Source organism: Malus domestica, chromosome 05, assembly GCF_042453785.1.
Source record: "Malus domestica chromosome 05, GDT2T_hap1".
NCBI lineage: Eukaryota > Viridiplantae > Streptophyta > Magnoliopsida > Rosales > Rosaceae > Malus > Malus domestica.
Window position 1 is genome coordinate 44,860,881 of NC_091665.1, and position 12,738 is coordinate 44,873,618.

General features: G+C 36.9%; 3 protein-coding genes and 1 long non-coding RNA gene across 5 annotated transcripts in view; all 4 read right to left on the reverse strand.

The window, feature by feature from the left end:
- The window catches only part of LOC103419615 (cysteine-rich receptor-like protein kinase 10), a 60,697-nt gene that overhangs the window by 42,996 nt on the left and 4,963 nt on the right, over window positions 1-12,738 (reverse strand). The gene's annotated exons all lie outside the window — the stretch shown is intronic.
- Window positions 968-2,893, reverse strand: LOC103410699 (cysteine-rich repeat secretory protein 38-like). Its single transcript, XM_008349376.3, has 2 exons — window positions 1,877-2,893; window positions 968-1,260 (listed from the first exon to the last, which is right to left on the reverse strand). Exons 1-2 carry the CDS (start codon window positions 2,724-2,726, stop codon window positions 1,151-1,153), a joined length of 960 nt encoding a protein of 319 aa, XP_008347598.3. The 5' UTR covers window positions 2,727-2,893; the 3' UTR covers window positions 968-1,150.
- On the reverse strand, window positions 4,121-7,473 carry LOC103441024 (cysteine-rich receptor-like protein kinase 29). The gene is made up of 7 exons (XM_008379727.4): window positions 6,165-7,473; window positions 5,808-5,942; window positions 5,605-5,735; window positions 5,313-5,523; window positions 4,974-5,211; window positions 4,707-4,857; window positions 4,121-4,601 (listed from the first exon to the last, which is right to left on the reverse strand). Exons 1-7 carry the CDS (start codon window positions 6,985-6,987, stop codon window positions 4,275-4,277), a joined length of 2,016 nt encoding a protein of 671 aa, XP_008377949.2. The 5' UTR covers window positions 6,988-7,473; the 3' UTR covers window positions 4,121-4,274.
- On the reverse strand, window positions 8,022-9,814 carry LOC103441036 (uncharacterized). 2 transcript variants are annotated; one of them, XR_003773773.2, is made up of 3 exons: window positions 9,113-9,307; window positions 8,696-8,799; window positions 8,022-8,290 (listed from the first exon to the last, which is right to left on the reverse strand). It is a non-coding gene; the product is annotated as an uncharacterized lncRNA (long non-coding RNA). The 2 variants fall into 2 exon arrangements; XR_011580874.1 differs by lacking the exon at window positions 8,696-8,799 and having other exon boundaries at window positions 9,113-9,814.

Below are 12,738 nucleotides of genomic sequence, written 5' to 3' on the forward strand. Positions count from 1 at the left end.
GCTATGTATATAGTATATTGTAATGACATCACCTTTTTTATCATGGGACCTAAGGTACGAATATTTAGGCGCATTCGACTAGATACTATGATTTAGGTGCATTCATGTAGGTTCTATGATTTAGGTGCATTCATGTAGGTACTATGATTTAGATGCATTTAAATAGATACTATGATTACATATTTAGATGCATTCGACTAGATAGATATTGTGATTTAGGTGCATTGTGGTAGGTATCATGATTTAGATGCATTTGACTTGGTACTATGATTTATGTGCATTCGATTTTCACTAATATTTTTTTAGACGTCTAGATGAGGTATGTTTATTGTTTGAGAAAGTCAAACAATAATCAATGCAAAAAAATGTGGAGCAAAGTAAAACCAAATATTTAATATGGGCATTATGGGAACAAAAAAAAACGCATTAAATATTTAAAAACTAGAAAATATGAATTTTAATATTTATGATGACATGGAAATTTAGTCAAATGACTATAATGAATATATAATTTAACATAAGGTTTTAATTGAATTTCAATTTTTATCAAGGATTAAAATGGAGAAACCCCTTAATTTAATTAAATTAATTTTTTTTAATGAAGGTGTCGAAACTATTATATTAATTTAAGGGAGATGAGAGTTTCGAATTCTAGATGACAGACAGAAACCCAACACTCTACCTACTAGGATATTGAACCACATGCAAATATTATATGCTTCTTGCTATATGAAGAGTGGCCTTACAAAAATAAATTTTTGTCAGACATTTTATGAAACACTGTCTCTCATCTTAAAAGAACTCAAATATTTGTGTCAAATTATATATCTTAAATCCCAGATTATTGAAGTCGACTATAATAACTCTGCTCCACCATTAGATTAAACCGTAGAGTAATCCTATAAAGAAAAACTCGATAGGAATTTAATCAAACACTTTGATCCTCACCTTAAAAAGAACTCAAATATTGAAACGAAATTATATATGTCATTAACCCGAGATTATTGAAAAGAAATGCAGAGCAAGCCGTATTATATTGGTCTTAATGGATACAAATTCAGGTACATGCCAACAAATATTACACTTGCTAAATGTATGTCAAAAATGAAACAAAATTGAACATGCATTTTCACCAATCGCTTCCACACTCTTAAAAAAATGCGTATGCTGATGACAAGCATAGCGACAATAGCAATCCCAAGAACGATGATGGTGATACTTTGGTTGTTATGTTACTCGTACCATTTCCTGTATTATTTCCTGCAAAAATCACAATGTTTTTAGTCAAAGAAGTAATAAGCAGATATCAAGAGCACAATATTGTCCTATTTTTCCTTTTTTATGAACTTTCAATATAGTTTAGGAAAACTAATGAAAAGGGTTTGAAAGCTTTGAGTTTTAATGATAAAGACAAAATAAAGGGTAAAGTGAATAGTATCAGGATTAACTTTTTAATGTAAAAATGTGGTTTTTCATTAAAGTGAACAGTACCGGGAGCTTTTCGTTGAAGTTCCCATATAGTTTTGAGATTTCCTAAACTTTCAATTTGAATCAATTTGAATAATAAATCTTATAAGTCAGCGAATTTACTGCATATGTGTAAGTTTCAGTTCATTTTTATGTTTTCTCATATCTCGATCTCAAGAATTTGAAGTATTTACTATTACTATTTTTTGTAAATTCTGATGGAATTAAGAGACAATTATGACAAAATTGACAGTTAGGAGATATAATGGCACGAATTCGGTTTAGAGTTCCTCTAAACTTCTAATTTAAAATTTTCCGAGGGCAAAGTGTAACAAAGTTCAAAGTTCAGGTTCATTTCTAAAGTTTTCCCTGAAAATTAAATTAATTGCAAGACATATAAATGATATACCTTGTTTGCCTGGAAGATTTACTAGGGAATCAGATGCTGCGTCATAGAAAAGATTGCTCTCAAACCTCAAATTACAGCTGGGTCTAAGGACTCTCCCTCCTTCCTTTCCTTCACAACATTGTGGGATATCCGAGATGGCCTCATCAAGGCACTCACTGCAATTTTGTCGGTCCAAATCAGGGGTACACTGGACTATTGCGTATATGGTTTGATTTGTTGCAGGGACAAGTGCATGTCCAGCTGCAAATTTTTTCATGGAGTCTCCTGCTGCAGCTGTCCCACTTAAATTCACCACCAAGGGGTTGAGCACCTGCTTGAACTGCTCAGCGTTTGGTGCGTTAGTCGGGCCGGGCACAAACTTAACCGGATCATCTTCCGCAACACCGAAAATTGAGACGTTCGAGTAGTGTACCGTGCAGCGCTGTGCCCATATGGTCGCTTGCTTTTGATTGGTGCAGTTCTGCCGGAGAATGGAAATGGACTCATTGAAACATGTGTGACAGTCGTTTAGGGGAACGTCTCCCCTGCATAGTGCCATTGCATTGACTTTTTCGGGGCCTTGTCCGAGAGAAGAGTTGTAAAACCCAGAGTTGATTTCGGTTTTGTTGGAAGAGAAAGAGGAGAGGACAGTGTGGAGGTTTCGTTCGTAGTTGCTGCCATTGTTGAAGGTTTCATTAGTACCGGAACAGCTCCAGCAGTAGTCGGCCGTCGTAGTGCATACGCCGTTATCAACGTCATCGGCTATGGCGGGAGCATGAAGGCCCAAGATAATAGGAAGAATGAAGAAAAGCAATGGTCTTGAGTAACCCATTTTTCTGTATGAGAACTCTCTGTGAATATTATTGGTCATTACATATAGCTGTAAATAAATAGACAATTGCTTTAATGAGAATTTTTGTATTCGGACTGTATCTACGTGGTATCACTAATTTACGCAACTACACTTATATCTATTTATTAATACTACAATTTGGATACATATGACATATCAACTATCACGTACACATATCATTATTTATTTACTCTTTTTTTAGAGCTTTGTTGAAAATTCGAGTCCGCAAACAAGTCACACGCCAGTGGGGTTTGTGTTCTTCCTTCTTCTTGGTCTAATGTGGCTACTTGGAGAAGACCTTGACTCCATCTGTGGTCCCTAATCTAGTTGGTTGCTTGACAATTTTGCAATTGGTTTTGTCCCCTTCATTCTATGGCACTAACTTTTCTAAGAGAAGACTTAGACTTACGAGTCTTTAGCATCTCCCATAACCCCTCCAATACGAAGAGAAATTCTGTGACGTGGCTATTCCGGTTAAGTTAGGCTATCTCCAACCGAAAAGGGATTAAAGAGAAATCTATTATGTATAGTATAAATAGTGCATGTTTATTATATATCACATAACATCTAAAAATATTGACTATAAACATATAATATCTAGTTTTGAAAGAAATTATTTTTTAATGAATAGTATCAGACCATATTTATATATCATCTCCAACCAAGGAGGTCAAAGGACCATAGGTCAAAACATAGTCCGTTTGATAAAAAACTCATCTCCAACCGAGACGGCTATTTTTTAGCCCATGTCCAAATTATAGCCTTGAAATAAATTATTTTTTAATGAACAATACTAGACCATATTTATATACTATCTCCAACTAAGAGGACTAAAAGGTAATAGGCCAAAACATAGTCTATTTGTTCCTGCTTGTCTTTTTCCTCAAATTTTCAATTATTACATCTCCATATTCATATTCATATTTAGTCTTTACGTCTCTTGGAAAAGGTTTTGACTTTTGGGGGTCTTGATTGAATCTTCTTCTCCCGGTTTGGTGTCATAAATTCAAGGATGAAAAGTATTGGTTACTATGGAAATATCATTCTATGGAAATATCAATAATTCAATGTCCCAATATTTCAATATTGATATTGAAATCACCGAACATCGAGGAAAATGATGTAAATTTGGTTCAAAACTAACAAATGATGGTCTAGCCACAACTTGTTACATACGTAGGATAAAGATTATGATTAATTACTTCTTAATTATTTGTTATCAGGGCTTAAGATTGCTCTCCAGTTTGTAGTAATCTTCTTTCTTTTGTGTCTATGAAATAAGAAAAAGAGTTTTGCAATCAGTTTCTCTTCTCGTCCTTTAATCAGCCTAAAAATTCTCATTCTAAAACTTAAATAACATGACTTTTCTTTGAGTGATGCTTATCTGGAAATGAATTCATCGAGTAACTTGGTTGCAGCTCGAAAGCAGAGATCAATTAGTTAATAGAAAGATAACTCCCCCATGGAGATAAACAGTTACAACTCTAAAGCAACATGAAACAAGAATACAAAATGATGACTTGTGCTACAAAATAAATAAAAAGTATGTTAACATATGGTTCCTAACTAGCGAGCATAGGGCTCAGTGATATTTGAAGGCTCATTTTTTGACACATAGACCGAAGGGGTACTGGATTCGGATTCTTCAGACTCTGCCAATATCAATCCACTGTCGTTTTGCGCATGAAATGCAGGTTTTGAGGGTACTGCAAGCGTGACAGAATGGCTATTAAGCATGGATACAACTGAAGCTGATGTCGGTCTGCTGACAACATTTTCTTGTACACAAAGTAAACCAATGTGGATGCATCTCGTCGTTTCGATTCTTGAACTCGTTGTCAACATGGGATCTATGACATTTGAAATTGTAGACTCACTCCAATTTCTCCAGGCCTAAAAGTAAAAAGTACATAAATATACACAATAAATAAATTTTACCACTTTGCCTTGTAGTGGGAAAAAGAGGGAATCCACTAACTTGATTGTACTATTACTCACATAGCTTACAAGGCTCTCTTCATTCTCGCCGTATCGAAAGCGACCAATCTTTTGACCACTTACAATTTCAAGAATCAGGACGCCGAAACTGAAGACATCCGTTTTTACAGATAAATTCCCATGATGTACATACTCAGGAGCCATATATCCACTGCATGATTATATTCCAATTTAAAATTTTAAGTTTTTCTTCTTCTGAATTCTAGTGTAAACAAAGCAGAAAACTAATGTGTAAAAGTTAGCTTGCCATGTTAATACAATACTTACTAGGTTCCCACAATTGCTTTTGTATTTCCTTGAGTTTGATCAACAGCAAACAATCTTGCCATACCAAAATCAGCAATTTTTGGGTTCATATCTTCATCTAACAAAATGTTGCTCGCTTTGAGATCACGATGAATAATTCGAACACGAGAATCTTCGTGAAGGTAAAGAATCCCTCGAGCAATGCCTCCTATGATCTTGTACCGTGTTTCCCAATCCAAATGCATATGATTGTTGGGGCCTAAATATTATTTCATTAGAATGATACATGTGTGTGCGCGCGTCATATTATCTATAAGACGTTACTATGAATTATACCGAATTTGAAGTGAAGAAATATACCAAAAATGAAGTGATCAAGACTTTTGTTTGCCACGTATTCGTAAATGAGGAGTCTTTCTTCTGCTTTTAAGCAAAATCCTAGGAGCCTTACTAAATTTCGGTGTTGAAGCTGTGCAAGTAGTATGACCTCATTCGAAAATTCACGATCGCCTTGTTCAGAATTCTTAGCGAGCCTTTTTACGGCTATAAGTTGCCCATTCAGTAGCCTTCCCTGAATGTGTAAAGGAGAAAAATAAGGAAACAATTCATAGGTAATCTTCTTTCTTGTGAAAATTTATTTATTTTGGTTTACCTTGTAAACAGCTCCAAATCCACCTCTTCCAAGCTCATTTGCATCAGAGAAGTCATCCGTTGCAGATCTTATAGTGTCATAGTCATATTTCAACGATTCCACTAAACTGATTTCATCTGAGTTATCCTGATCTGGAAAAGGAAACTAAATTAGCAAAAGTTCCAACAGCAGATGAAATAGTGTGAGAAAAGTGTTGCACTTACCTTCAACTTCAAGTTTTACCCCTCGTTTCTTCACTCTCAAGTAAACGCATATGCTGCTGAGGATGGTCACAAAAGCGACCAAAACCACGACCACCACGATGATGATAATTACTTTTGTGTTACTCTTCTTTGCAGCTGAAAATCACAAGGGTGCGATTATGAAGAATCACACCGTATAATTGCACGGTGATCAAATATTTATTACGTTTTAAGCTGAAATATTACCAAGGCTAGTAATTTTAGAACCTCTATTTTTAACCTCTTGCACTCCTCATGTGAGTGCAGAAAAAAATTATAATTACTCAGTCTGGAGAGCATAGTGCTAAAAAGCAGGAAATGAAAAAAATTGTATCGTACCTCCTTTGGGTGCTGGTGCTGCTGGACCCGGAGATGAAATATTTACTGGCAAATCGGATGTGGACTCATAGAAAAGACTAACCTCATACCTTAGGTTACAGCTGGGTTTAAGAACTCTTCCTCCTTGCTTTCCACCACAACATCCGGGAATATCTGAGACTGCTTCTGTAAGGCAATGGTTGCAGTTTAGTTGCTTTATATCTGGAGTGCACTGGACAAGTGCATATATAGTTTCACCTCCCGGGACAGTTGCATGACCTGCTGCAAATTTTTTAGTAGAGTCCCCTGATGCAGCTTTTTCAACTAACGTACTCAACAAGGGGTTAAGCACCAGGTTAAACTGTGCAGAATCCTTAGCAGGATTTGGGCTAGGCACAAATTTTATAGGGTCCTCTTTCTCAATTCCGAATATCAAGTTGTTCGAGTATCGAACCATACAATGCTCTGTCCACATGATTGCTTCCTTTGGATGAGTAGAACAATTTTGCAAGAGAGCATTTATAGAATCATTGAGATGCGTATGGCAAGCGTCCTGAGAGAGGTCTCCTCTGCACAATGCAATGGCGTTCACTTTGTTGGGGTCTTGTCCCTCGGAAAAATTGTAGAACCCAGAACTGATTTCGGTGTTTGTGGTGAAGGAGGAGAGGAGGCTGTTGAGGTTATCTTGGTACATGTCGCCGGGCGTGTAGGTGCCGGTATCGGAACATTTCCAGCAGTAGTAAGGATTATTTGTGCAGATACCGTCGTTTTGGGAAGTGGTGGGAGGAACAAGGTTGAAAAGAATTGGAAAGATGAAGATAAGCAATGATCTTGAGGATCCCATTTCTCTCTTGCCCGTGTCAGAAAGTTTCAACTTGTCTTCAATTATTGATTTTCATAGAGTAGATGAGGTGGAAGAAGCTAAGAAAAATCAAATTAAACAAAAGACCTTGGTTCCTTGACTCAAATGTCACTATCGACCCAGCTGGTTTCTTGACCCTTAATTAGAATTCCAGGTTTTGTTTCTTTGATCAATAATGGCAGATAGTATTTGGTTTGACTCTCATTACAACAATAACGAGTTGTATCTTGCTAAATATGGTCGGCTATATTTATATAATTTTAAAACGTCATTACGCTCGATTTTGCATTAAGTCTTCTGCTAGCTCCAAGTATTCCATGTTTTTTCTTAAACACTCTTTCCAAATCTTCTTATGTCTTTCTCTGCTCTTTTGTTCTGAGCCTCTATCTCATAATCACATTTTCTAAACATATAGATCTTCGGTTCACATATCTAAATCACTTTAACCGATTTTCTTTCTTCTCATCTTCAATTGCAGCTCCTCTTCCAATGATGCGTGGAATTCATTATACGTGGAATTCATGTTTTGGCACCTATTGGACTATATCAAACTTTGAAGGGAAGTTGGCTAGTGTGACTGATGTGGGCCAACCACAAAGACGAAGGAAATAAGGATGTATATGTGAATACACTTTACGTACTCGACTCTCTCAGCACCATACATTCAGCCACTCAGAATTTTCGATATTTTTTTTTCCATAAATTACTGTAATTGTATTGAATAGAAAAAATGTGTCCGTGCTTTGCGGTGGATGTTGAATGTATTAATCGCAACATGCATGAATAGTTTTCACACAAAGCAACTAAAAGGACGTTGAAGCACCTAAGAACCAATGAACAATTGGGACATCTTACTCATGAGATAGGCCAATCCCTATTGAACAAAAATCCTATTTCTTCTTCAAATTGAATCGACATCATTGATCAAGCAATTAAACATTCTTACTAGCAAATAATGGACTCAAGATTGGAAAAAGGGGAAGCAATTAAACTATATAATTTAACAAAAGTAAAGATCAACTCAACTCTTTGAATTATAATATATATCTAATTTACCAGAAAATTTTAAATTTACAGTTTACTTGATATAAGCACTTAATTTTCCTATTTAAAACAGTTTACCCATTCTTAATAAGTAAAATACAGTTTAAGCTTACTTTTTATTTTTTCCAAATGCATATGTGCTGTTTACTACACCCTCAAACCACGTGTCTTGAGCTGTTAACTATCCTCCACTTGCAGCAGTTTTCCTCCTCTGCATGGGAACCTCTTCTGCACTACTGGACTACAAAGAGGGAGAAAAACAGTATTAGGAAAACACATCATACTCAAAACCATCACACTAAAGATATTTTCAAACAAATCACAATCCATCACACAAATGCATCCAACTCCAAGGCAAGACTAAGCAAACACACAAAATGTATAAAAACCCAAGAAAAGTAGAAGTGTAACAATATCATTATGCATCTGTATTTGTTCTCACAAATAACGAATATAAGAATTTGATGATCTTGTTACTCAAACTCCAAGGAAAAATAAAATAAAATTCAATGGTTAAAATTAATCATTTTGTAAATGTATTCCCCACATCTATATCATTCAAGTACAACAAAATTCAACGGTTTCAACAACAAAAAATTCCTGATTGACTTGAGTTCAAAACATTCAAGTTCAACGTAATTGAAACCTGTGCAAGAGATTCGATGAAAACCCAGTTCCAATATTAGCCACAACGAAATGAAGCCGTATCGGCTCAGCGAGAACCTTCTCGATAACCTCCTTCAACGCAACCTATCAATTCCAACACAAAAATTGAGAAAAAGTGCGAGAATATTTGAGCTTGTGATTTTCCCGGAAACCAAACAGGGGTCTAGACTCTAAACCAAACCTTAGGTGAGGGGTGGGGTGGAGAGAGAGGGCAGAGCTTTGAGGCGAGCCACCACCTCTACCCTCCTATCCACCATATCTAAACATCCAGAGACAAATTGTCAAACACCTAATGGGTGCACATATACAAACACACACACAGACCTATATATACAAAAATTACCACAAACAAACACACATACACCTATAAATACAAAAGGGGTGTCTATATAATCACCTTGGGGAACATCTTCGGTGTGATGGAGGGACTTGTGGATGTCCATGGCGTAGTCGACCGTGTTGGTCTTGTTAAGGAGCATAAAATGGACTTGAGGATCTACTCATCTGGGTACATCTGCCGCTCCTGTCGAACTCGAGGAGGGGAAAAAAATTGAAGAAATTTGGGTTTAGGGATCTGGGTTTTGGGTTTGTCGTTGAATACTGGAACGATATAAAGAAATTTGGGTTTGTGGAGAGTAGCAGAAACTGAGAATGGCGAGAGAGAATCAAAAAGCAAAGAAAAAGCGGAGAAGAAGTCGAGGTGCAGCGATGACAGACGCGTGGGCTAGCTTCCACCGTGCGAAGCGGTGGCTCATACTTTTCTCTGACTATCCCCCCTCTCCCACTCATGAAATCGAGGATCTGCGGCAATGGCCTCTCTCTCTCTCAGAGGAGGCATGGCCTCCCATCCCCGAAACCCTCACTGAATGACAACAAACCTAAACCCACCCCAATCCCTCTCTTACTCAGTCCAAACCCGTAGCTCCCATCTCTCCAATCCGTCAGTCCCTCTGTCCCCCTCCTCTCCTCCCCCCCCAACAACCCTCTGACCGATGCATCAGCCACAGGACACCCACCCGCACGTCCCTCCCGAAAATCCTCTCCCCTAAATCCCGGCGAACGTCTCCCTTTCAACCCTTCCGTCGCCCTTCCCTCTCTCTCCCCGAGCCATAAGCACAGATCCAGCCGAAAGACCGAAGACCCGTTGTTAAGCCCAGTGGCAATCTTGTAAATGAAGCGAAATTTAGGCTAGAATCAGCCCGGTGGCAAACTCGTAAATAAAGTGAAATTGATGCAAAATTGCACAGTAGCAATCTTGATGTTCGATTCAAACACTACGATGCAATGTTCGTATTATGATTTGCTTTTTGTGGATTTAAACTATCCATTGCAGTGCATGTTTGACGAGTCACATTTAATGTTGCATTTTTTTTATATACCTTGAATATTGAATTCTTTAATTTGACTATCATAAATTAGAAACTATAACGCAGAGTCTTAATTTACTTATTTTGTGTAACATAAACTGCAATGCCATATGTGAATCCCTAATAACCAATTCCAAAATATATAAAATATGAAAAAGGGGTGCCGAGTGTTAGATTTTATAATTTTTATTTATTTTAAATAATTTTGTAGAAACCGTATATTCAATATCTAGATTTGAGAGATTACAACATATATTTATACACAAATTATAAGATATCTTCTTAGCGGTTACAATGGGACGGAAAACCAATTATATCCTAATAAAGGCTAATAACAACATAATAGCTAAACAATAATGTATTGTCCTTGAAAAACCGTAACTATGGTAACTCCCGTAACCCCCTAACAAATTTAAATACAGATTTTGTAGTTTTTGTTTATCCTTCCCTCCCAGTTGCAAACGTATGCATAGAAGGTCTAAACGCGGCTACGTTTGTCATCAAATAGGCCAATATATACATCATTGAAATGGTGTGGATTGATACATTCTTCTCCTGACTATCCTTGTCCAGATACTTTCCTGTGTAAACGATTAGTTGAAAGAACATCTGGTATGGATATTGAACTTGGCATAGCTTGTACCAAACATTGCATCAGTTGTTTTGCAACTCTTGAAGATTTCCTTGCTTGCTTCATGAAACAGTTTCGACAAACTATGGAGTTAACATCCCATCTACAAAGTGCTTGTCCAGGGACTATGTCACGTCCATCTCCAATCGTGTCATTGTAAAAACCTCCTGTGATGGAAGTGTTAGAAGACAATGACTCAATAGCCGCTCGAGATTGCTTTCAAATTGACTACTTCTGCCATCAGCTGAACAAAAAATTGAAAGGGGATCTGTAGCAGAAAGGGCAGCCGGCATCAACAGCAGAATAATTGCGAAAAGCATTACAAGAAGTTTATCTTTGTCCATTTGCTAGAAAAGGGTTCACGGTGAACACAGATTTTGGCCAAAAGCAAGAAACACTTTGAAGATTTATTTTGACGACGTTTCAGTTTTGACAGTGAAGTTCCAGCTACAAGTTTACATGTGACCATCACAGAAACTTCCTTGCTGATGGAAGACGCAAGCCGGATGTGATTAAAGTCATGATCTGCATGTTGATAGAGACCAGGAATAACATATGGTGTTCAAATGATCGGTTAATTGTTGATTGATCAAAGACTTTGCAGCTTGGTCACATATAGTGCATGCTTAAACTACTTGATTAAAATGTGATTGTTTAGAGTTGACTGGCCAAACAAGCAGTGTCTGTTGGTTAGTACAAGTCTAACTATTTGTTTGACCATTCTACTCGAAGGGAGCTGCCATGAAATTACTAGTAAGGTCTTTGGAGTTTTTATAGCAGCATAAGGATGTGTGGGCATACAAGAAATAATATGATCAAGAATAATAAGGATATCCAATGTAAAGTAGGAATGACCCCAATTAAAAATAAGATGAGAGAAAATTGATTAAGATGGTTTGAACATTTGAAATGAAGACCTAAAGATGCTCCAGTTGGAAAACGCGACTACGTGACAAAGACTCATAACACAAGGGCACAAGGGGTAGATGAAGACTTAAAAAAAATTAGGGGACTTTAAGAAAAGACATAGACTATTTGGAGCTAATAAAATACTTGGCCCAAAACCGAGCACAGTGACGTTCTAGGATTCATACAATCAACCCCACTTAATGGGATGATGTATTTTTGTTGTTGCTGATGTGTTTATGCAGGCTATATTTTGTTCACTTATTATATAAACCGGTCAAAGTATCGATTTGCTTATATCGCACAAATTTCCTTGCTGACCGAAAATCCATAGATATGCAATCCTGCTCAACAAAGTCTACTGCAGGGTGGATTGAGACCAAGAATACGGTATTGATCAAAGACTTGTTTAATTAAATTAGTTAAACTCACATCAGTAAAAATTAAAATTCAGTCACACCACAAGTTGAAAGATTTGTTGACCCAAAACTAATAGATAATGACAAGGACTTCACAACCATCAAATAATAGTAAACTGTCAGTGTTTGATTCGTGTTTGTATTATTTGAAAACAAAACTGCAAATTGATTCAGTGAGACGATGATTCACACGGAGCAGCTAAAAAACGAAGAACAGAGGAGGAAGAGAATTCGGAGTTGTTGCTTCAGCAAGAAGGATTCTATTTCTTCTTGTTGATGAGAATGAGTTCACGTTAATGGGAGGAAAGATCTTGCATGAGCTTATAAAAGAGGACTACTCTTCATATGATCAATTGGTTTTGTGGTGAAACCTCAACTTTTTTCATGGTATCAAAGTAGGTTGTCCCACGTGTGAAGCCAAACGGTAACACGCGCTCTGCGTCACCCTGTTGTATTGTTCATCTGTTAGGCTTGAAAATTTGTTACACGTGAGAGGACGTGTTAAGAATAAGTCTCATTTTAATAGGAGGAGGGAACTTCCATGGGCTTATAAGAGGGTAAACTACTCTTCATTTTACCAATTGATTTTATGTTGAAACCTCAATTTTTTCTGCTTGTAGCTAAATAGAGAGAGAATAAGAGGGAGTTAGATATAGCTGAGCTGAGCTATTGAAGGCATACTAGTTATTAGAATCATTTT